We start from the raw sequence: 24,642 nt of genomic DNA, 5'->3' as shown, positions 1-24,642 counted from the left end.
ATCACATTTAGATACTCTTATTATCATTGTTTCCATTTTACAGATGGGGAAACTGAGGCACAAAGAGATTAAGTAACTTGCCCAAGGTCACACGGCTAGTAAGTGGTGGTACCAGGACTCATCCCTGGCCGTCTTACTTTAGTGTCTGTGTCCTTATCATTCCGTGTTGCCTCTTTCAGAATTTATTGTTTACCCTTCTATAGGCCTTTATGCTGTGGATTTTCTGTGAAATATAAGAATCTCCACTTAGTAAAAAAGAATCCAACAACATTGGGCTGTGGGTCACAAAAGAAATATTTTTGGCATTTAGTGTTTTTTGTTTTTTGGGGTTTTTTTTTGATACAAGAGAGTATACCAGGTGCATTTTGCAGACTATGCAATTGCTGTACCACTGAGGCCCACCCCCAGCCCTCTTTTCTTTTTTTTAAATTTTAGGTTTTTTTTTTTTTTTTGTACTGGGAATTCAACCCAGGGCTCTATATCCAGCCTTTTTTTTTTTTTTTTTTTTTTTTTTTGTACTGGGAATTCAACCCAGGGCTCTATATCCAGCCTTTTTTTTTTTTTTTTTTTGTACTGGGAATTCAACCCAGGGCTCTATATCCAGCCTTTTTTTTTTTTTTTTTTTTTTTTTTTGACACAGGGTCCTCCTAAGTTGTCCAGAGTCTTTGAACTTGTGGTTCTCCTGCCTCAGCCTCCTAGTGTTGGGATTACAGGCATGTGCTACTACCTTGGAGCTACGTCTTGTTATTATATGTCCTCACCCTTATTTATTTATTTATTGCAGTACTGGGGGAACCCAGGGGCATTCTACCTTTGAGCTACATTCCCAACCCTGTTTTTTATTCTTTCTTTATTATTTTTGGTGGTACTTGGGTTCCTGGAAACCCTTCTACCTCTGGGCTACACTCCCAGACCTATTTTATACGTTTTATTTGTAAACCGGGTCTCTTAAACCAGCGCGGCTGGCTTCGAACCTGCGCGATCCTCCTGTCTCCGCCTCCCAAGCGCGGGGATTACAAGTGTGCACCATCACACACGGCTTTATTCTATATTTTGAAATAGGTGTCACTAGGTTGCAGAAGTCCTCACTAAGTGACTGGGTCTGTCTGCCAACCTGCGATCTTCCTGTCCTGGCCCCCCAAATGCTGGGATGACAAGTGTGTGCCACCATGCCTGGCTATTTAAGAGAAAAATTCTCATTGGAGTATGAAATTTGAAGTTTATTAGATTTATTTATTTATTTGTTTATTTATTTATGTGGCACTGGGGTTTGATCCCAGGAGCAGTCTACCTTTGAGCTACACCCCCAGCCTAATTCTATTTCTTATTTGGAGACAGGGTCTCACTAGTTTGATGACAGTTGTCCTCAAACCTGTGATCCTACCATCTATCTCCCAGTACTGGAATAGGCATGTGCCACCAAGGCCTGGCTTGCCCAACCCTCCCTCCCTCCCTCCCTCCCTCCCTCCCTCCCTCCTTTCCTTCCTTCCTTCCTTCCTTCCTTCCTTCCTTCCTTCCTTTATTTATTTGTTTGTTTATTTTTTTAAATTTATTTTTTGGTGGTACTGGGGTTCCTGGAAGCCCTTCTACCTCTGGGCTAAATTCCCAGACCTATTTTATATATTTTTTTACTTGGAAATAGGGTACCTAAGCCAGTGCGGCTGGCTTCAAACCTGCGTGATCCTCCTTTATCTCCCAAGCACAGGGATTACAAGCATGCGCCACCATGCCCGGCTACTTATTTATTTTTGTGGGTCTGGGAATAGAACCCAGGGGCATTTGACCTCTGACCTACACCCCCTGCCCTATTTTTTATTCTTTATTTTGAAACAGGGTCTCACTAAGTTGCAGAAGGCATCACTGAGTAGCTGAGGCTATCCGAGAACTGTGATCCTCCTGTCTTAGCCTCCTGAATGCTGGGATTACAAGCGTGTGCCACCACGTTCATTTATTTATTTATTTATTTATTTTTGTAGTCCTGGGGTGGAACCCAGGGGCTTTCTACCTTCGGACTATATTCCCAGACCTATTTTATATTTTATTTGGAAACAGGCTCTCACTAAGTTGCTGAGACCCTCACTAAGTGGCTGAGGCTGTCTTCAAACTTGTGCAATCCTCCTGTCTCAGCCTTCCAAGCCCTGGGATTACAAGTGTGCACCACCACACCTGGCATATTCTTTATTTTGAAACAGGGGTGTCACTATGTTGCAGAGGGCCTCACTAAGTAGATGAAGCTGGCTGTGAACCTGTGATCCTCCTGTCTCAGTTTCCCAAGTATGGAATTACCAGCATGCGCCATAATGTCCAGGTAGACTTTTTTTTTTTTACGGTACTAAAGATGGAACCCAGGCATTTTACTTGTGGGCTACACCCCCAGTCCTATTTTTCAGTCCTTTTAATTTTTCTTTTTTTTTTTTGTGGTACTGGGGGTGGAACCCAAGGGCTTTTCTACCTTCAGGCTATACTTCCGGACTTATTTTATACTTTATTTGGAAACAGGGTGTCACTAAGTTGCTGAGAGCCTCACTAAGTAGCTGAGGCTGGCTCCGATCCTGTGCGATCCTCCTGTCTCAGCCTCCTAAGCGCTGGGATTACAAGCGTGCACCACCATGCCCAGCCAGTTCTTTTAATTTTGAAACAGTGTCTCACTGAGTTGCGAAGGTAATCGAGGCTGTCCCTGAACCGTGTCCGTTGTCCTCTGGTCTCCGCCTCACACCTGGCTTTAGACTTTTTTCTTTTTCTTTTTTTTTTTTTTTGCGGGTCTGGGGCTGGAACCCAGAGGCATTTGACCTCCGAGTTACACCCCCTGCCCAGTTTTTTATTCTTTATTTTTGAAACAGGGTCTCACTGAGTTGCAAAGAGCCTCACTAAGTAGCTGAGGCTGTCCTAGAACCGCGATCCTCCCATCTCAGCCTTCCAAATGCTGGGATTACAAGCGTGCGCCACTACGCCCGGCTTAGACTTTAAAAAAAAAAAAACAAAAAAACTAGAACTGAATTCTAGACTTCATTAAAACTTAATCATTCTTTTTTAAGTCAGTTTCCTCCTTCTGTTGCGGCTTCCAGTCCAAGGTGCCATAATGCATTTAGTTGTCCTGTCTCCCTAGTCTCCATTTAGCTGTTAATACCCTCTCAGTTTTTTCCCCTCTAATTTTCATGACCTTGAACATTTTTTTTTTTTTGGTATTGGAGATTGAATGTAGGGGAGTTCTATTTCTGATCCACCCCCCCTCATTCTTATTTTATTTTTTAGTTTGAAACAGGGTCTCACTAGGTTGCTGAGAGTCTTGCTATGTGGTTGAGGCCGTCCTCAAGCCTGCGATCCTCCTGTCTCAGCCTCCCAAGTACTGGGATTACAAGTGTGTGCCACCACACCTGGCCGACCTCGAACAGTTTTGAAAAGGATTGGTCAGTTTAATGTGTTTTCACTATTAGTCCTGGCCTGTGGATTTCAGAAGAATTCAGAGGTGAAGCACCCTTCTTACCACATCATCGCGATGTGAACATTGAAGTTACCGTCAAGGTTAACTTCGGTCACACAATAAGGTAGCATTTGCTGACTTTTTTCGCTGCAAAATTAATTTTGTCCCTTTCTCTATTCTTTGGAAGTCAGTCACTAATGTAGTCCCCTGTTTGATGTGGGGTGATAGTAGAATTAAATTCTACCTCCTGAAGGAGGTAGCGTTTTACGTATGCTGTTTGGAGTCTCTAAGGAAGTTTCTCTCCTGTCCTCCCATGTATTTAGCCATTTTTATATGAATATGAACTCATGTATGTTTATTATTGTCACTTTGTGTGTGTGCGTGTGGGGTACGGGGGATTAAACCCAGGGGCAGTCTACCTCCAAGCTATACCTGCAGTCCTTTTATTTTTTATTGGAAGATAGGGTTTTGCTAAGTTGCCGAGGCTGGTTTTGAACCTGTGATTCTCCTGGCTCACCCTCCCAAATACTCATGTATATTTACTTTGTTTATACTTTATTTGCAGGGGGCGGCTACCGTGGCTCACACAGGGCCTCGCACTCGCACATGCTTGGCAAGCGCTCTGTCACTGAGTCACACTCCCAGCCTCTGTATTTTTTTCATACTTTGTTCCATCCTTGGCCCTTGGGAGTTCTTGCAGGTTGATGTCTGTGTCCTTTTGATATGTCTCTATTTGTTTGTTTTTTGAACACATCCTTATTTTTCTGACACTACAAGATGTTTCAGGTTCATCTTGTTTTTTCCTTGCCCTGAATCTAGAACCAGCCATTTCTTTGAGGAATCCTGATTCTGTTGAAAAATGGCATTAGAACTAGGATCCGGGGCTGAGTTTGTTGGCTTCTACTAGGGTATCATAATTTCTAGGCCTTCCCAATAGCTTGATAATGTATTTATGTGTGTACACTGACAGACCAAGTTTTAAATTTTAGCTTTTTAGCTGTGGGATTTTGGTAAGTTATTTGTTCATTCTAAGTGTTGGTAATTGCATTTGTAAAAGGGGTAGTTGCATTTACTTTTCAGAGTATTTGTAAAGATCAGAACTAATTAATATAGCTTAATGGGTGTATAAGTAATACTATTATAATTCATAATAGACATACACTAATTTTATTACTTCTTATTACCTGTTCTTTGTTATAAAATCTATAGAGGTGAATATGTGTTTATTACGTAAGCATCAAAAGGCCGGGAAAAAAGCCTATAGTAAAACTATCTTGTAAGTCTTTTCATTTTAAACCCCTAGCGGGTCACGGAGAATGAGGAAGTGATTCACTATTCTTTTCATAGTCCAAGTTCAGCTGACAAAGTGAAAGCTAATAAAGAGGTAGCTTCACCACTGAAGGAACTGGGCTTAAGAATCAGCAAGTTTTTGGTGAGTAAAAAACTAGCACTGGCTCAGTTATTACTTGCAGTGTGGCTGTACATGGTTTATTGTTAATGGTTGTCAGTTAAAACCTAAATTCAAGCCGGGCGTGGTGGCGCGCGCTTGTAATCCCAGCGTCTGGGAGGCTGAGACGGGAGGATCGCGGTTCGCGGACAGCCTCAGCTACTTGATGAGGCCCTCTGCAACTCAGTGAGACCCTGTTTCAAACAAAGAATAAAATATAGGGCTGGGGGTGGAGCTCAGTGGTAGAATGCCTCTGGGTTGCATCCCCAGAACTGTGCAAAAAATTAAAAAACCAAGTTTATTTCAGTTTGGGGGATATAATGAACATGTTGTGTTTCAGAAATACCCAGGTTGCAACCCTCTCAACAAAAGTCATAAAGCACAGTTGCCCGACCCATACCACATATCAGAGTTTTCTTCAGCACACACGTGGCGGTCTTTACATGCCTGAGTTTGTTTGTTCAGCTTTTTCTGTTTCGTTTGTGGAAGCGCAGATCATGCCTGCTGCTGTGTTAACGTGCTTGAGCGTAAGCACTTGTTTCTGGCATGTGAATCTGAATGCCACACTCACTGCGTGTCAGCAGAGCGCCCCTTTTCTCCTCATTGCGTTAAAATTGTATGAAATCTTTGAGAAGAATTTTTGTCTGTGCAGTCTTGTGTTCATTCTGGAGGAGAAGCCTTTAGAGCGCTTTGCATCCTGTGTGTGGTTTCCGAGCCGCGGTGGCTGTGCCTCACGTACGACGTCTGCATTGCAGGGTCTCGACGAAGAGCAGAGCGTGCAGTTACTACAGTGCTACCTTCAGGAGGACTACAGGGGGACTCGGGACTCACTAAAGGTCTGTGGTTAGACTGCTGCCTTCTACTCTTTCTCCAGGGTGGTTTTATAGAATTTAGGGCTTGGCACTAGTTCTTTGAATGGAGGTAAGTTGTCAGATACAGGCATTCTCAGGAAAGGCTTCCCAAGGATTGAAAAAAGGAAATGTCCAAGCTGGGCGTTTTTATATGAATATGAACTCGTATGTTTATCATTGTCACTTTGTGTGTGCATATGTGGGGTACGGGGGATTAAACCCAGGGGCAGTCTACCTCCAAGCTATACCTGCAGTCCTTTTTGCACACCTATAATCCCAGGACTTAGGAGGCTGAGACAGGATCACAGGTTCGAGGTCAGTCTCAGCAAGTAGTGAGCCTCTCACCAACCTCGTGAGCCCTGTTTCCAGTAAGGAAGAAAATCGGGCTGGGGTGTAACTTGAAGGTAGAGTGCTTCTGGGTTCAACCTCTAGTAGCACCGAAAAAAAAAAAGAAGAAGAAGAAAAGTGCCCTATATTTACATGTGTCCTCATACCTGGAGGGTAGAGCGGTCAAAGAGCAGCATGTTAGTCATAGAATCGAGAGAGCCCCTCTCTGCTGAGCTCCTCACTTTACAGCTAGGAGCCGAGCCCAGAGGAGCGAGGATCTTAGCACGGCTTTGCATAGGTTGGGTCGAGGAGCGGGGCAGGAAGTGGTTTTGGAAAGCAGTGGGCAGTCATAACCGGGGGCTTGCCTTTGTCGGGGGAGTGGCCTGGGAGTGGCCTTGACCGCGCCTTCTGGTTTTCCGCAGGTGGTACTGCAAGATGAGAGGCAGAGCCAGGCCTTAATCCTGAAGGTCAGTAGTAGTCGCCGCTGCGTGTTTGAGTGTGCTGTTGGGTGGCAGCTTCTTCACCTTGTTTGCCTGCGTGTTGCTGGCCTTTGGCCCTCCTGTGGGGTAAGCCTTGAGGGCTTAGTGAAAAAGTTTTTGAGCACATTTGTGAATGAGGAGGATTCCCAAGAAGATTGAGTCTTCAGCTTCTGGTGATGAGAACTGGGTCATAGATATCTTTTCTTCACCTCCGTGTGTGTGTGTGTGTGTGTGTGTGTGTGTGTGTGTGTGTGTGTGTGTGGTACAGGTGATTGAATCCAGGGGTGTTCTACCTCAGACCTACACCTCCAGTCCTTTTTATGTTTTGATTTGATTTTTTGAAACCGGGTCTCACTAGGTTGCTGAGAGTCTCAAAGTTACTGAGACTGTCTTTGAGCCTGAGAGCCTCCTGTCCCTCCCAAGTGTTGGGGTTACAGGCATGCACCTGACTCACGCCAGTCGGTTTTGTCAAAGAGGGTCTTGGTATGTTGCCGAGGCTGCTCTCAGACCTGCTTCACTATTATTGAGGCTGGCTCTGAACCTTTTGAATCCTCCTGTCTCAGCCTTCCACCTACTGGCATTACAGGTGTGTGCCACCATACCTGCTCCATTCACATCTTTTTGTGTGTCGGGGGGGGTACTGGGAATTGAACCCAGGCACATTCTACCTCTGAGCTATATCCCTAGCTCTCTTTTATTTGTATTTGGAAACAGGGTCTTGCTAAGTTGCTGAGGCTGGCTGTGAACCTGCGGTCCTCCTGTCTCAGCCTCCCACGTACTGGGATCACAAACCTGTGCCACACCCTGCTCCATTCACATCTTTACATGACCTGATTATCAGTAAATGGTAAAATCGAGTATCTCTTTACCAAGGTAAGTAACTGACTTAGAATCTTTGGGCTCCTTCCAGATTGCAGATTATTACTATGAAGAAAGAACCTGTATTCTTCGATGTGTCTTACATCTTCTCACCTACTTCCAAGATGAAAGACACCCCTATAGGGTAAGCCTGTTTAATTCTCTTGATTCTCATCCCCCCTCCCTCCTCCCTCCCTCCCTCCTCCCTCCCTCCCTCCCTCCTCCCTCCCTCCTCCCTCCTCCCTCCCTCCCTCCCTCCTCCCTCCCTCCTCCCTCCCTCCCTTCCTTTCTTTCTTTTGAATCTGGGGATGGAACCCAGGGACATTCGACCTCTGAGCTACACCTCATGCCTTATTTTTATTCTTTATTTTGAAATTGGGTCTCACCGAGTTGCAGAGGGCCTCACTAAGTAGCTGAGGCTGTTGGCGAACCACGATCCTCTGGTCTCAGCCTCCCGAATGCTGGGGTTACAAGCGCGCGCCACCACGCCCGGCTCTTCTCTTGGTTCTTTCTAACCTATATTATTCAAATTCTTCTAAGTAATTTTTTTTTCTTGGCAGTACTGGAGATTGAACCCAGGAACATTCTACCTCTGAGCTATACTCCGAGCCCTATTTTTTTATTCTTTCTTTCTTTATTTATTTATTTATTAATTTTTTGTGTGTCACTTGGGAGTGAACCCATCCTACCTCCAAGTTATTCCCCCAGCCCGATTTCATTTCTTACTTTAAAATGGTCTCACTAGGTTTTGGAGGCCTTTGCTAAGTCGCTGAGGCTGGCTTCAAACCTGCAGCCTTCCTGTCTCAGCCTCCCAGGTACAGGGTTACAAGTGTGCCACCACGCCCAGTCTTAAGTGACTTTATATTCTTCATGATCCTTTGAATATCTTTTCGGTGTCATTTATTCTGTTTTGATTTTTTTTTAAGGTTGAATATGCAGACTGTGTTGATAAGTTGGAAAAGGAGCTAGTTTCAAAATACAGGCAGCAGTTCGAGGAGCTGTATAAAGCTGAAGCGCCAACCTGGGAGACACACGGGAGCCTCATGGTACGTGGTGTTGGTGCTCTCTTGAAGCCTGAGGGGACGCACGCCCTGGCTCACTTGTGCATTAGCTGAGCACATGTATGGGTTGTCATTCTGCAGAAAGTTGTAAGTATTAAATATGTCACATCAAATGTTGTTGATTTAATTTTTTGTGGGCATTCTATCTGTGAACTATGCCCCTAGCCCAGCCCTATTTAATTTTTAGCTTGAAACAGAATCTCACCAAGTTGTAAAAGGCCTTACTATTTGCTGAGGCTGGCTGTGAACCTGTGATCCTACTGCCTCGCCTCCCAAGTACTGGGATTGCAGGCGTGAGCCACCACGCCTGACATGATGTTGATTTTCTTTTTTTTTTTTTTTTTTTTTTTTCATTCTGGGGATGGAACCCAGGGACATTCTACCTTCAAGCTACACTCCAGCCCTACTTTTTATTCTTTATTTTGCAACAGGGTCTCACTGAGTTGCAAAGGGCCTCACTATGTAGCTGAGGCTGTCCGTGAACGGCAGTCTTTCTGTCTCAGCCTCCCGAATGCTGGTATTACAAGTGTGTGCCACCACGCCCAGCTTCAAAATGATTTTATTTTATTTATTTTTTATTTAGCGGATCTGGGGGTGGGACCCAGGGCCATTCGACCTCCAAGTCACACCCCTTTCCCTATTTTTTATCTTCTTTTTTTTTTTTGGTGGTACTGGGGTTCCTGGAAGCCCTTCTACATCTGGGCTACACTCCCAGACCTATTTTTTTACATTTTTTTATTTGGAAACAGGGTCTCCTAAGCCAACGCGCGCAGCTGGCTCCGAACCAGCGCGATCCTCCTGTCTCTGCCTCCCAAGCGCGGGGATTACAAGTGTGCGCCACCACGCCCGGCTATCCTTTATTTTGAAACAGGGTCTAAGTTGCGGAGGGCCTCACTTAGTAGCTGAGGATACTCCTGTCTCAGCCTCCCAAATGCTGGGATCGCAAGCGTGCACCACCACGCTCGGCTCATGATGTTGATTTTAATGATGATGAACTGTGCACTTTTCTCTGGGCTTCCGCTATTCTGCTTCTTTACTTCCTCTTTTCACCTAAAATATGGTTAATGCCCGTGAGTTAAAAAAAAAAAGAGAGAGAGGGAAAGAATTGAACAAAGAAAGAAAGAATAAATGAATGGATGGGTGTGTGTTTAGCAGATTGCTGAAAGGAAGGGTTTGGATAACTGGGCAATGGAAATTATAGGGAGGAAGGCCTCTGCTTCACCCTGTTCTTAAACTTTTTGGATTTTCTTTTATGTGCATTTATTATAGAATAAAATGTTTTAAATTTTAAAATAGGTTTTTGTTTCACCTTTTTCCTTTTTTCTTCATTTGTTGTTTAGACCGAGCGCCAAGTGTCTCGCTGGTTTGTTCAGTGCCTTCGGGAACAGTCCATGCTGCTGGAGATTATTTTCCTCTATTATGCGTACTTTGAGATGGCACCCGGTGACCTGCTGGTGCTAACACAGATGTTTAAAGAGCAAGGCTTTGGCAGTAGGCAGACTAATAGGCACTTGGTGGACGAGACCATGGATCCTTTTGTGGATCGGATCGGGTAAGCGAATGAGCTGAAGTTCGTGCAACTTGTACGGTGTTCAGAGCTTTGATAGTACAGTGCTTCTGTAAGTAGGTGGGGTAAAGATACACTTTTCATTCCATGGGTGGAGAAATAGACGGGTGTGAAGCCGGGCGTGGTGGGCACGCTTGTGATCCCAGCATTCGGGAGGCTGAGACCGGAGGATCGCGGTTCGCGGACAGCCTTGGCTACGTAGTGAGGCCCTCTGCAACTCAGTGAGACCCGGTTTCAAAATAAAGAATAAAAAATTGGGCAGGGGGTGTGGCTCAGAGGTCAGATGCCCCTGGGTGCCATCCCCAGACCCGAAAAAAAAAAAAAAAGAAACAGAGGGTGTACCAACATTTTTCAGTTCATGTAGGAAGCAAAGACTAGGATTGAAAGACGTCATCTTCTTGAGAGAGTGTTACGCTCTTTCACTTTATTAAGGTGTTCGTTGCCAACATGGTGGCACACTCCTGTGATCCCAGTGCTTGGGGATCACGAGGATCATACGTTCATCACCAACTTCAGCAATTTAGTGAGACTTGGGTTCCACCACAGCACCCCCACACTCATTAATTTATTCGACAAATAATAATTGTTGAGTTGCTGATTAACCATTAAAGTTCAGGCATTATCCAAATGCTAAGAGAACTATAACAAGCAAGACGTGTTCTCTGCCTTCTGCTTTTTTGAGTTCATTGACTATGCACTTTTTGTGTGTGTGGTGCTAGGATTGAACCCAGGGTCATTCTACCTCCAAGCTGTACCTCAGCCCATTTTTTTTTTTTTTTTTTTTTTTTTTGGTGGTACTGGGGGTGGAACCCAGAGGCTTTCTACTTCCGGGCTATACTCCTAGACTTATTTTATTTTATTTTATTTATTTATTTTTTTTTGGTGGTACTGGGGTTCCTGGAAGCCCTTCTATCTCCAGGCTACACTCCCAGACCTATTTTTACATTTTTATTTGGAAATGGTATCCTAAGCCAGCGCGCACAGCTGGCTTTGAACCTGCGCGATCCTCCTGTCTCTGCCTCCCAAGCGCAGGGATTACAAGCGTGCGCCACCACGCCCGGCTCAGCCTAATTTTTTAATTCTTTTTTTTTTTTTTTTTGCGGGTGTGGGGATGGAACTCAGGGACATTTGACCTTTGAGCTACACCCCCTGCTCTATTTTTTTTATTCTTTATTTTGAAACAGGGTCTCACTAAGTTTCAGAAGGCATCACTGAGTAGCTGAGGCTGTCCACAAACCACGATCCTCCAGTTTCAGCCTCCCGAATGCTGGGATTACAAGTGTGCCCCACCACGCCTGGCTAGTTCTTTATTTTGAAACAGGGTCTCACTAACTTGTGGAGGGCCTTACTGAGTAGCTGAGGCTGGTGGCAGATCCTCATGTCTCCGTCTCAAGTACTGGAATTAACAGCATGCGCCACCACTCCTGGCATCAATGTCTGTGCACTTTGAATCTCTTTATTTTTTATCTACTGATATGGTTTACCTGGTTCAGGCATAAGTGGTGGGTGTAAAAACCTCGAGTACTAGATCCCTACTACCCAGTATGGTAGACGCTGCCCCATATGACTCTCAAGTACTTGGCGTGTGGCCGGTCAAATTGAGATGTGTTAGGACTATAAAACACTTTCTAAGTTTGGAAGACTTAGTATGAAAAAAGAATGTTAAATAACTTGTTAATAATTTTTTTTTGTGGTGGTGGTGGGTTGAAACCAAAGGGCATTCTACTCTGAATCATCCCCCTAGCCATTTATTTATTTATATTGTTTGTTTGTTTATTTTTGCCATACTGAAGATTGAACCCAGTGGCATTCTACCTCTGAGCTACCCCCCCAGCTCTATTTTTATTCTTTATTTGAAACAGGGTCTCACTAAGTAGCAGAGGGCCTCACTATTTGTTGAGGCTGGCCACAAACCTGCAATCCTCCTGTCTCAGCCTCCCAAGTACTGGGATTATAGGCGTGCACCATCACAGCCAGCTTGCTTGCTCATTTATTTATTAATTTAATTTTTGAAACAGTGTCTCAGTCGGTTGCTGAGAGTCTCACTAAGTTTTTGAGGTTGGTCTCAAACCTGTGGTCCTTCTGTCCCGTCCTCCTAAGTACTGGGATGACGGGTGTGTGCCGCCATGCCTAGCTTGGTAATACCTTGATAGCGAAGTGCCTTACATCTCGCCCTGGTCTCTAGTGAAGCTCGGACAGCATGTATGTGGTGCCATTTTTCCCCCAGCTACTTCAGTGCACTTATCCTGGTGGAAGGCATGGACATCGAGTCCTTGCACAAGTGTGCCTTGGATGACAGGAGAGAGCTGCACCAGTTTGCTCAGGATGGGCTCATTTGTCAGGTAAACTTGGAAGAGCTTTAACCATTGAACTCTCCTGCTGCATAACATTTTTGTTGTTGTTCAATTTGAGGTTCTATATTGATTAAAATTAGGTTTGGCAAAAGTTTCAGCTTTGTGGGTCATCTGTACAGAAGTGACAGTTGACTGTGTGAGAGCAGTAGAGTCACTCACAGAGATGTCACAAGGGCAAGAGAGGCCCAAGGACGAAACTTTGGGGATGGTCTGCACGGATGGGGTCTGTGAAAAAGCAAGTGCGTGAACACTGGGCCATGGTGGTGAGAAAAGTAGAAAATGAGCTGGGTGTAGAAGCGCATGCCTGTACTTGAGCTGCTCAGGAGGCTGAGGCGGAAGGACAAGTCCAGGGCCAGCCTGGGTCACTTAGCAAGACCCCATCTCAAAACTTTGTTTAAAAGGTCTAAGGATATAGCTCAGTGGTAGTACTTGCCTAGCATGTGCAAGGCCCTACATTGAATCTCCAGCACTGAGCGAGGCAGGGAATAAATAAGTAAATGAAGGAATGAAGGGTAGACGGATCAGGGTATTAAAGTTTCTAACGTCTCCATTTGAGCGTATGTTTTATAGTTTTAAATTAAGACTACTTAAAATCAGTAGAAAACACTTTGTGAATAAAGGGAAGAGTAAGGTGAGGTGGAGGAATGCAGGCTTATTGAGCGTGATGAACTCTCTTGAGGAGTCTTGATTCTCTCCCCCGTCTGTAGGATCTGGACCGTTTGATGTTGACCTTTGGGGACATTCTGCATCATGCCCCAGTGCTTTTGGCCTGGGCTTTGCTCCGTCATACCCTGAACCCAGAAGAGACGAGCAGCGTGGTCCGAAAGATAGGTGGCACCGCCATCCAGCTGAATGTGTTTCAGTACTTGACCCGACTGCTGCGGTCACTGGCCAGTGGGGGAAACGATGTGAGTACGAGGTGGTTGGTGGTTGAGCGTGGGAGCAGGTGCAGAACGGGTAGACGTGTGAGAATAAGAGGGATTCTAATAGGGACGTAGATAATAGCGATAATGTAATCAGCCTTCATAGAGCATTTACTATCACCAGACGCTCTGCTCAGCACTTTCAAAACAATATCTCACTTAGGCCTTATAACACTTTGTTTAGGATTATTGTCTTGTTTTACACATTAGGAAATTGAGACTCAGAAAAAAAAAATACAATTAGTCCAAAATGACAGTAATGGCTACTAAATGGTGGACACAGTTTGAACTCATTATATTGTACTCTTCTCTAGTAAAATATTTGTTCTAAAAGATAGCTTGGGCCATTACTAATTGGAGAAATCCTTTCTAAGGTACTTCTTGTACCTCTACCAGGATGAATTAAAAGTTCTCTTGTGGCTGGAGTGGCATGGTTTAGATAGATCATTTTGATGTGCTGACATGAAACCTCAGGGCCCAGGAGTTTAACGCAGAGATAGAGTGTTTTCCTAATGCGTGCAAAGCCCTGGGTTGGATCCCAGCCCACATAATGAGACCCTGTTTCAAAATAAAGTAAGGGTGGGGATATATCTCAGAGGTATAGTGTCCCTGGAGTCCATTCCCAGTACCACAAAATAAATGAATAAAAAGGGTACTGGTGTAGCTCGGAGATAGAGCTACACCAATTTCCAGCACCAAAAGAAGGTATGAGTAGCTGGGCATGGTGGTGCACACCTGTAATACCAGTACTTGGGAGACTAATACAGGAGGATTATATGTTTGAGGCTAACCTCAGCAACTTAGTGAAACCCTGCTTTCAAAATGAAAAAATAAGCTGGGCGTGGTGGCTCATGCTTATAATCCCAGAATTCAGGAGGCTAAGACAGGAGGATCGCCATTCACGACCAGCCTCAGTGACTTAGTGAGGTCTTTTGCAACTCAGTGAGACCCTGTTTCAAAATAAAGAATAAAAAATAGGGCTAGGGTGTTGCTCAGAGATAGAAGGCCCCTGGGTTCCACCCCCAGTACCACAAAAAATACATACATACATACATACATACATACTACATACATAGGGCTGGGGTGTAGCTTGGAGGTAGAATATCCCTGGGTTCATTCCCAGTAGTCTACCCCCACAAATATACATAAGTAAATTATGGCACATGCAGACAATGGATATTATTTATTACTAAAAAGAAATGAGTTGTCGAACCAGGAAAAGACTTGGAGGAACTTAAATGTGTATTACTAAGTGAAAGAAGCCAATTTGATTAGGCTACATAGTGTATCATTTCATTCTGGAGAATGCAACACTCTGGAGCCAGGAAAAAGAGCCGCAGTTTCCCAGGGAGAGGGAGGGATGACTAGGTGGAGAAGGGAAGAGTTACAGGGCAGTGAAATGGCTTGGTGTGATGTCAGCTTAACACTGCTCCAGAAAATAAAGCTTATCAAAACAGAAGCATCAGCCAGAGCCCTTGCAGTTAATATTGGTGGCAGTTGAGGCCTAGTAGCTATCAGTCCTGTCGGCTCATCTACTGGATCCTCTCTGTAGGCTGGATGTCATTTTCTTTGCCCACAAAAACTTTGATCATTTTGTAAAGAGTTCCTTTTGGTTTTATTCTTGAGTGTGTTGTAATGTTTGTTTTTTCCCTTAACTTTCCTTATCTTGTAATAAAATTAGGAAAATTAGGAAAGTTTCAAATTCCCTACCCATTTATGTATGAGGATTCTGTCAACCTGGTAGAATTATGCTGAGTTGGGAAAGGGTGGTGCGGTTCAGAGTTAGTTACGGCCTCCTCTGCCTTCAGTGTACCACGAGCACCGCGTGCATGTGTGTCTACGGACTCCTTTCTTTCGTCCTGACTTCGCTGGAGCTGCATACACTGGGCAATCAGCAGGTGAGTGCCCGGCTTTCCCGAGGTTCGAGGACTGCCCGTGTTTGCAGTCCCTCCCTGCTTGTTGTTGTACATGATGTGTTTATTGTCACTTGCTTTCACTTATTACTTGTGGGTGATAATTAGCTGTACAAAAAAGGGATAATAAAAATGAAAAGTTTATCTTTTTTTTTTTTTTTTTGTGGTACTGGGGGTGGAACCCAGAGGCTTTCTACCTCCGGGCTATACTCCCAGACCTATTTTATATTTTATTTGGAAACAGGGTCTCCCTAAGTTGCTGAGAGCCTCACTAAGTAGCTGAGGCTGGCTTCGAACACGTGCGATCCTCCTGTCTCAGCCTCCCAAGCGCAGGAATGACAAGCGTGCGCCATCACACCCGGCCTTGAAAAGTTTATCTTATCACAGATTCTCTTCTATTAACACATGTTTATAGTAGTCATTTTATTTTAGCTGGGCATGGTGGTGGATACTTGTAATCTAAGTACTTGGGAGGCTGAGTGCATAGGTTCAAAGCTGGCTTCAGCAACTTAATGAGGCCCTCTTTCTTTTTTTATTTTATTTTATTTTTTTGGTGGTACTGGGGTTCCTGGAAGCCCTTCTACCTCCGGCCTACACTCCCAGACCTATTTTATACTTTTTTTAAAATTTGGAAACAGGGTCTCACTAAGTAGATGAGGCTGTCCATGAACTGCAATCCTCCTGTCTCAGCCTCCAAAATGCAGGGATTATAAGTGTGCACCACCATGCCCAGCTTCTCAACTATTATCACACCAAAAAAACAAAAAACAAACCCAGTATTTTCAAATATCAAGCATGGGTTTGATTTTCTAAATGTCTTATAAGTGTCATAATTTTACATTTATTTTACATAATTTAAAACTTTTTTGGATTGGGATTTATTTATTTATTTATTTATTTATTTATTTATTTATGTGGTGCTGGAAATTGAACCCAGAGTCATTCTACCTTCGAGGTACACCCCTAATTTAATTTTATTTCTTATTTGGAAACGGGGTCTTGCTAGGTTAATGACAGTCTGACTACTTGCTGAGGCTGTCTTCCTACCTGCGGTTCCCTGTCTCAGCCTCCCAGGTACAGGGATTATAGGCATGCACCACCACACCCGGCTCTAGATTGGAATTTAAATAAGATCTAAGCATCATAAACAGATTGTTAAGTTTTTCAAGTTTATTTTACCCTATTAACCATGCTGCCTCCTGTAATAGCTACAAGGCACATGTAGTTATTTAGTTTAAAACTTGAGGTGGACATGGTGAACATGCCTATAATCCCAGTGCTTGAGAGGCCAAGACAGGAGGATTGCAGGTTCAAAGTCAGCCTCAACAACTTAGCAAGACTCTGTCTCCAAATAAAAAATAAAAAGGGCTTGAGATATAGGTAGAAGTAGAATGCCCCTGCGTTCAATCCCCAGGACCAAAATGAGTAAGTAAATAAATAAAAAGGTGGGCGTAGCCGGGCGTGGTGGTGCACGCTTGTAATCCCTGCACTTGGGAGGCAGAGACAGGAGGATCGCGCAGGTTCGAAGCCAGTCCCGCGGCTGGCTTAGGCGACCCTGTTTCCAAATAAAAATATAAAAATAGGTCTGGGAGTGTAGCCCAGAGGTAGAAGGGCTTCCAGGAACCCCAGTACCACCATTTAAAAAAAAAAAAAAAAAAAAAAGGTGGGCATGGTGGCGTACACTTGTAATCCCTGCACTTGGGAGGCTGAGACAGGAGGATTGCACAGGTTCAAAGCCAGCCTCTGCTACTTAGTGAGACCCTGTTTCCAAATAAAACATAAAATAGGTCTGAAGCCGGGTGTGGTGGCACACACTTGTAATCCCAGCATTTGGGAGACTGGAGGATTACGGTTTGAGGACAGCCTCAGCTACTTTTTGAGGCCCTCTGCAACTTAGTGAGACCCTGTTTCACCCCCAGTACCACCAAAATAAATAAATAAATAAATAAATAAATAAATAAATAAATAAATAGCGAGCATGGCGTGGTGGCGCACTCTTATATCCCAGCATTTGGGAGGCTCAGACAAGAGGATCCAGGTACACAGGCAGCCTCAGCTACTTAGGCCCTCTGCAACTCAGTGAGACCCTGTTTCAAAATAAGGAATAAAAAATAGGGCTGGGGGGCGTACCTCGGAGGTAGAATGCCCCTGGGTTCCATCCCCAGCACTGCAAAAAAAAAATTTTTTTTTTTTGACTGAAAGTAAAATCTAATTTCTTCAGCTGTATTTAGCCACATTTAAAGTGCTTTAATAGCCACATGTGGCCAGTGTCCCCCGGTTTTGAAAGTATTTAATATAGAACACTTCCATCATTACGGAACTTCTGTTGAATAAAATTGATCTCTAAGTTCCTCTTCCACTTTTATTCTTGCAAGGTTGTTGTATGGTGCTGGGGATGGAACCCAGGGGCACTCTACCTCTGAGCCACAACCCCCAGCCCAGGTTTTTATTCCTTATTTTGAACCAGGATATCGCTAAGTTGTTGAGGGCCTCCCCAAGTAGGGGAGGCCCTCAACAACTTAGTGATATTTTATTTTTATTTTATTTTTTGGTGGTGCTTGGGGATGGAACCCAGGGGCTTTCTACCTCCGGACTATACTCCCAGACCCATTTTCTATTTTATTTGGAAACAGGGTCTCACTAAGTTGCCGAGAGCCTCACTAAGTAGCTGAGGCTGGCTTCGAACCTGGGCGATCCTCCTGTCTCAGCCTCCCAAGCGCGGGGATTACAGGCCTGCACAACCACGACCGGCTTGCTTTTTCTTTTTTGGTACTGGGGATTGAACCTAGGGAGACTCTACCTCTGAGCCACACCCCCAGCCCTATTTTATTTTTTACTTTGAAACAGGATCTCACTTAAGTTTCTGAGGCTGGCTGTGAACCTGTGATCCTACTGTGTCATTCTCCCAAGTACTGGAATGACAAGCGTGCACTACCATGCCTACATAAATTTCTTTTGTTTGTGTATGGTACTAGGGATGGAACCCAGGGTTATTTTACAAATCTCCAAGCTACACCTCAGCCGTGTGTGTGTGTGTGTGTGTGTGTGTGTGTGTGTGTGTGAGAGAGAGAGAGAGGGGGGGGGGGGAGAGAGAACACGAGGGGGGGGGAATACTGGGGGTGGAACCCAGTGGTATTCTACCTCCAAGATATACCCCCAGCCCTATATTTTAGTCTTTATTTTGAAATAGGGTCTCACTGAGTTGCAAAGGGCTGGCCACGAACCGTGATCCTCCTGTCTTAGCCTCCCAGATGCTGGGATACAAGCGTGTGCCACCACTCCCGGCTTATCAGCGCTATTTTATTTTTTGTTTTGAAACAGTCTTATTAGGTTGCTGAGGCTGGACTGAAATCTGCGATCTTGTCTCAGCCTCCCAAGAACTAGGATTACAGGTGTGTACCACCATACCCATCTTCAGTTTTCCTTTTTGGTATGGGATGGAACCTAGGGGCATTCTACCTCCGAGCTACACCCCCTGCCCTATTATTTATTCTTTATTTTGAGATAGGGTCTTGCTAAGTTGCAGAGGGTCTCACCAAGTAGCTGAGGCTGGCCACAAACCGAATCCTCCTGTCTCATCCTCGCAAATGCTGGAATTACAAGTATGCGCCACCGCGCCCGGCTTGTCTTCAGTTTTTCACTTGCCATTGTGAACTGGATTTAAACATATTGGGCATATTAATTCATTGCAGTTATTTATTTTAGGCTCCGATTGCCCCATCTTTGATCAGCAAGAGCCTTTTCTTATTGTCTTCTGCATCTATTTAAGTCTGCCCTTATATATTTTGATACTCGTATTACTCTCTGGCATGACAAGACATTAATTATCTGGTAGGGTTTTTGCCCCAGACCTAAATCTGCTTTTCTCCAAGGTTTTTAATTTTTTTTATTTTTTAATTAATTAATTAGTTAATTAATTATTTTGGTGGTACTAGGGTGGAACCCAGCGGCTTTCTACCTCCGGGCTACACTCCCAGACCTATTTTATACTTTATTTGGAAACAGGGTCTCACTAAGTTGCTGAGAGCCTCACTAAGTAGCTGAGGCTGGCTTCGAACCTGTGCTATCCTCTTGTCTCAGCCTCCCAAGCGCGGTGATTACAAGCGTGCGTCACCACGCCCAGCTGCTCTAGATCTTTTAGTGGGAATGGTATTTGGTCAGTGTTCTTAGAGTGGAGTAATTTGTGAGGCCTTGAGTTCATTCTCCAGTACCGAAGGGGGGAAAGAAAGAAAGAATTATTATTTCTTTTTAATGATTAGTGACTTGTAAACTGATGAAAAAAAATTTCTGTGATTCTGGGAATTGAACTCAGAAGTATTCTATCTCCCAGCTACACACTAGCCCTCTCCCTTTTTCTTTTTTTTGAAGCATGGTCATGCTACGTTGATGAGAGTCTCACTTCTTGCTGAGAATGCCTTCAGTCTTGCAATTCTCCTATTTCAGCCTCCCAAGTACCGGGATTACATGCATGCGCCACCATGCCTGGCTCCCAGCCATTTTTCCTTTTGTTTTTCTGAACCAGGGTCTCATTAAGTTGCGAGCATCTCACTAAGTTGCTGAGGCTGGTCTTGAACTTGTGATCCTCCTGTCTCAGCTTCCCAAGTACTAGTATTACAGGCACTATGCTCAGTTCAAAAATTTCTAATTACTGGAGAAAAATAAGATTGGTGTTAATTGAGATATGTAATTCTTCCTGGCATGGCAGTTCATGCCTGTAATTCTTGGCAGACTGAAATAGAAGGATCACAGGTTCGAGGACAGCCTCAGCAAGTAGTGAGACCCATTTTCAAAATAAAAATAAAAAATAGGGCTGGAGATGTACCTCAGAGGTAGAATGTCCCTGGGCTCAATACCCAGTACTGCAAAAAAAAAAAAAAAAAAAAAAATTGCAGTTCACTTCCCCATAGATTATTTCATTCTTTAATCCTTACTTTATTACACTGAAACCACATACATTGAGCTTTTGTCCCTGTTTTACAGATAAGCATTTGAAGTTCAGAGAGGTGAATTTGTGGCCAGGGCAGTCTTACTCTTTAAACTCAGAGTACTTCCTGACAGGCTGTATAAAGGTTTATTGGTGTTTTGTTTTGGTTTGGTTTGGTTTGGTTTTGGTTTTTGTGTGTGTGTGGTACTGGGGGTGGAACCCGGGGGCTTTTCTACCTCCAGGCTACACTCCCAGACCTAGTTTACACTTTATTTCGACACAGGGTCTCACTAAGTTGCTGAGAGCCTAAGTAGCTGAGGCTGGCGTCAAACCTGTGCGATCCTCCTGTCTCAGCCTCCCAAACTCTTGGGATTACAAGTGTGCGCCACCACGCCCGGCTTTTATCAGTGTTTTTATGTCTACAAAAAACCATTTTAACAAAACCGATCCAACCAGAGAAAAATGAACCATTTTCTCCTCTTCCCCACTAGGATATAATTGACACAGCATGTGAAGTCCTGGCAGACCCTTCTCTTCCAGAACTGTTCTGGGGAACGGTAAGTATGCTACAGGGAATCATGCTGTGCCATTATCGGAGCAAAAGCACCATTGTCACACAGAACTTGCTTTGTGATAGGTTTTATACTTAGCACTTTTACGTATCACCTCATTTAATGTTCATAAAAATCTGTGAAGTAGGTATGGTTATCACCAGATTGCATATGATGAAATGGGATTCCTAGAGGTGTGACTTGCCTGAGGTAAACTGCACAGCTGGAACAGACAGCCAAGGTCCAGTTCTGTCTGCCCTGAGTCTGTACCCAGGTCCTCAGCCAGTGTTAGCACCAAGTCTTTCTTTTACACCGGCAGTGTCTTAGGCACCAAGAGTCCTGCAGGTTTGAAAAGCAATTGTAATTCAGTTCTAATTGGATCTTCGGAGTTATCAGAGTGTTGTGATTGGTCAGGATGAGACTTTGGCTTTGGCAAGAAGGACCTATCAGCAGTCCTTGGTGTTAGCGTTGAACTTCAGGTTCAGCTGGTTCAGACGTTTGTCCCCTAGTACCGTAGGCAGACTGACCTGCCTGCCTGTGTTACCCTCCTCTCGAGTTGCTGTTGCTCTTAGAAGCTGCTGTGGAGCAGTATTTATTTATTTATTTATTTGTTTATTTATTTATTTATTTATTTTGTTTTTTTTGGGTGGTACTGGGGTTCCTGGAAGCCCTGCTACCTCTGGGCTACACTCCCAGACCTATTTTTACATTTTTATTTGGAAACAGGGTCTCCTAAGCCAGCGCGCGCGGCTGGCTTCGAACCTGCGCGATCCTCCTGTCTCCGCCTCCCAAGCGCGGGGATTACAAGCGTGCGCCACCACGCCCGGCTGGAGCAGTATTTAGATGCAGCATCTGTTTCTTGTGTGTGCTGGCTAAGCACGGATACAGTGTGGGGTAGTTTTCACTTTAGTGGAGAGAAAATACTAAGGAACGATGTTGTCTTCTGGTACAAAGGGCGGCTGGGAAAAAGGGCATTGGATAGATTAGTAGCCTTTTTTTTTAGGTCTTGACTAAATAAATAGTTGCTGTCCTTTTTCGGTGGAAATATGAAAGTTTTAAATTATTAGGGAAAGGTGATGTCTGTCTAAAAGGAAGGATTAATTCTAGATTTTCTTGTGATTACTGGGAGTTCTGAAGCTCCGTGGCTTCTCCCCTTCCACTCTAGGAGCCCACCTCTGGTCTTGGGATCATTCTGGACAGTGTGTGTGGGATGTTTCCTCATCTCCTTTCCCCGCTCCTGCAATTGCTCCGAGCCCTTGTATCAGGGAAGTCCACTGCCAAAAAGGTAAGGTGTTCACTCAGACCTCTGTGAGCAGGAGGCCTCACTCAGGAGCTCTCATTGGAACCCTGTTTGCTTTCCACATTGACACTTCGTTGCCATGACAAGATTTGTCCGAGCTGAGTAAAAGATGCCAGTGGTCGTGCCTCAGCTCTAGAAAATTTACTAATAATTTTTCTACTAAGCACCTGTTGTAGATACTGTGGGAGTAAGATTAAGTATAAAGTTCCTTGATATCTGCTTGGACTAATAAAATACAGCAGTCAGATGGTATGCTCACAGTAGTAAAGATGCTTAAGAAATAGACCTCTCTGTGGCCAAAGGGGATGAGCTGGGTGTAAGTGTGGGGAGGTTGGGGGAGGAGAGCTGGAGGCAGTCCCAGGACAGCCACAGCGGCCGGCTGGTTGGCGAGGGAGAGGCTTGAGGGCCAGCACTGCACGATGGCTGACAGGGCAGGGGCGGGCTCCTTGCGTGACCTGCAGTGAGTGTGACTAGGCTTCGCTCTGCGTGTTGGCAGGTGTACAGCTTCCTGGATAAGATGTCTTTCTACAATGAACTTTATAAGCACAAGCCCCATGATGTGATACCCCATGAAGACGGCACTCTTTGGAGGAGGCAGACGCCCAAGCTCCTGTACCCTCTGGGTAAGACAGCCATGGTGCCGCGGCCCTTCTCAGCAGCCTGTCATTACTGGCTCCATCCTCAAATGGGAGGGTCTGCAGAGCAGTTCTCTTCTCACCACATTTGGTGATTTACTGATAAATAATTAGAATTAGGTTTACTCTTTTTTTTTTTTTAAACCCATGTGGTTCTAGGCATAGTCCCAGGGCCTTAAACCTGCCCAGCAAGTGCTTAATCAATGATATGTATACCCCAGCTTAGTTTCCCTCTTTTTTTTTTGTTTTGTTTTGTTTTGTTTGTGGTACTGGGGATGGAACCCAAGGGCATTCTACTGTTACACCCCCAGCTTTATTTTATTTTTTATTTTGAAGCAGGATCTCACTAAGTTGCTGAGGCTGGCCTTAAACCTGTGATCCTCCTGTCTTAGCTTCCCAAATGCTGGGATTACAAGCGTGTGCCACCATACTTGGCTTCCCTCTTTTTAATTAACTTTTACATAATTAGATTGTTTTATTTATTTATTTATTTTATTTGTGTATGTGGTACTTGGGATGGAACCCAGGGACATTCTACGTTGAGCTATAACCCCAACTTTATTTTATTCTTTTTGTGGTGCTGGGAGTCCAACCTGGGGGCATGCTACCTCCAAGCTATATCCCCAGTTCTATTTTATTCTTTGTTTTGGAACAAGGTCTAGCTTAAGTTGCGGAGGGCTCACAAGCTGCGGAGGCTGGTCTCCAGCCTGCAATCCTCCTGTCTGTCTCCTAAGTACTGGGATTAAAAGTGTATGCCACCATGCCTGGCTTTTTTTTTATTTGGAAATAGGGTCTCACTAAGTTGCAGAGGGCCTCACTGAGTTGCTGAGGCTGACTTTGAACCTGTGATCCTCCTGTTTCAACTTCCCAAGTACTAATGTTACAAGCATGTGCCACCATGCCTGGCTTAGATTGTTTTGTTTAAAAAATATTGCATGTTCATTGTATCAAGGTAAACAGTGCAGAAATCTGTGTGTGTGTGTGTGTGGGGGGTTCTGGGGATGGAACCCAGGGGCATTCAACCTCCAAGCTATACCCCCTTCCCTAGTTTTTATTCTTTATTTTGGAACAGGGTCTCACTGTGTTGCAGAAAGCCTCACTAAGTAGCTGAGGCTGTCTGTGAACTGTGATCCTCTGTCTCAGTCTCCCAAATGCTGGGATTACAAGTGTGCACCACCACGCCCGGCTTCAGAAATCTATTTTTTGTTGTTGTTTTAAAACAAGGTTTTGCTAAGTTGCTGAGGCTGGTCTTAAGCCTTTGACCCTTCTGTCTCAGCTTCCCAGGTACTAGTATTACAGATGTGTACCATGACACTCAGCAGATACCTATTTTCATTTAAAATTTTTTTTTTAATTTTTGGTGGTACTGAGGATTGAACTCAGGGGCATTCTCCCTCTGAGCTACACCCCCAGCCTGATTTTTATTTTTTTATTTTAAACCAGGATATCACCAAGTTGCAGAGGGCCTTACAAGGTTGCTAAGGCTAACACTGAACCTGCAAATCTCCTGGCTTAGGCTCCCAACTACTGAGATTACATAGGTGCACCACTGTGCCTGTCTAGAAATATATTTTTAAATTTTAATGAAAATCTCGCCGGGCATTGTGGCGCAGGCTTGTAATCCCCACGCTTGGGAGGCGGAGATAGGAGGATCGCGCTGTTTCAGAGCCAGCCTCGCTGGCTTAAGAGACCCTGTTTCAAAATAAAAAAATATATAAAATAGGTCTGGGAGTGTAGCTCAGAGGTAGAAGGGCTTCCAGGAACCCCAGTACCACAAGAAAGAAAAAAAAAAAAAGAAAATCTCATCAACATAGTGAGACCCTATTTCAAAATAAAAAATAAAAATGAGGCTGGGTGGGACTCACGTGGAATGCTTCCAGGTTTATTTTCTAGTACTACACACAAAAGTCAATATCTCTTCTGCCCTATCCCTGTCAGATAATCCAGAATTTGCTGTATATTCAGTTGAGTGTGGTGCCACATGCTTATAATTCCAATATATATTTTTTTTGTGGTACTAGGGGTGGAACC

At 44.3% G+C, this 24,642-nt stretch overlaps 1 protein-coding gene across 1 annotated transcript in view; it reads left to right on the top strand.

The window, feature by feature from the left end:
- The window catches only part of NUP188 (nucleoporin 188), a gene marked incomplete at both ends in the record, with an annotated part of 63,949 nt that overhangs the window by 16,440 nt on the left and 22,867 nt on the right, over positions 1–24,642 (top strand). Inside the window, 12 exons of the mRNA XM_080709298.1 lie at positions 4,769–4,853; positions 5,624–5,704; positions 6,469–6,513; positions 7,436–7,528; positions 8,310–8,429; positions 9,785–9,996; positions 12,239–12,353; positions 13,073–13,273; positions 15,097–15,186; positions 20,617–20,682; positions 21,842–21,961; positions 22,473–22,599. Coding sequence (XP_080565424.1) covers positions 4,769–4,853; positions 5,624–5,704; positions 6,469–6,513; positions 7,436–7,528; positions 8,310–8,429; positions 9,785–9,996; positions 12,239–12,353; positions 13,073–13,273; positions 15,097–15,186; positions 20,617–20,682; positions 21,842–21,961; positions 22,473–22,599 — 1,355 coding nt within the window. The remainder of the gene's footprint in view (positions 1–4,768; positions 4,854–5,623; positions 5,705–6,468; positions 6,514–7,435; positions 7,529–8,309; positions 8,430–9,784; positions 9,997–12,238; positions 12,354–13,072; positions 13,274–15,096; positions 15,187–20,616; positions 20,683–21,841; positions 21,962–22,472; positions 22,600–24,642) is intronic.

This window comes from Muscardinus avellanarius, assembly GCF_963383645.1.
Source record: "Muscardinus avellanarius genome assembly, chromosome: 13".
NCBI lineage: Eukaryota > Metazoa > Chordata > Mammalia > Rodentia > Gliridae > Muscardinus > Muscardinus avellanarius.
Note: the sequence above shows the minus strand (reverse complement) of the source record. Positions and strands in the feature narration are given on the sequence as shown.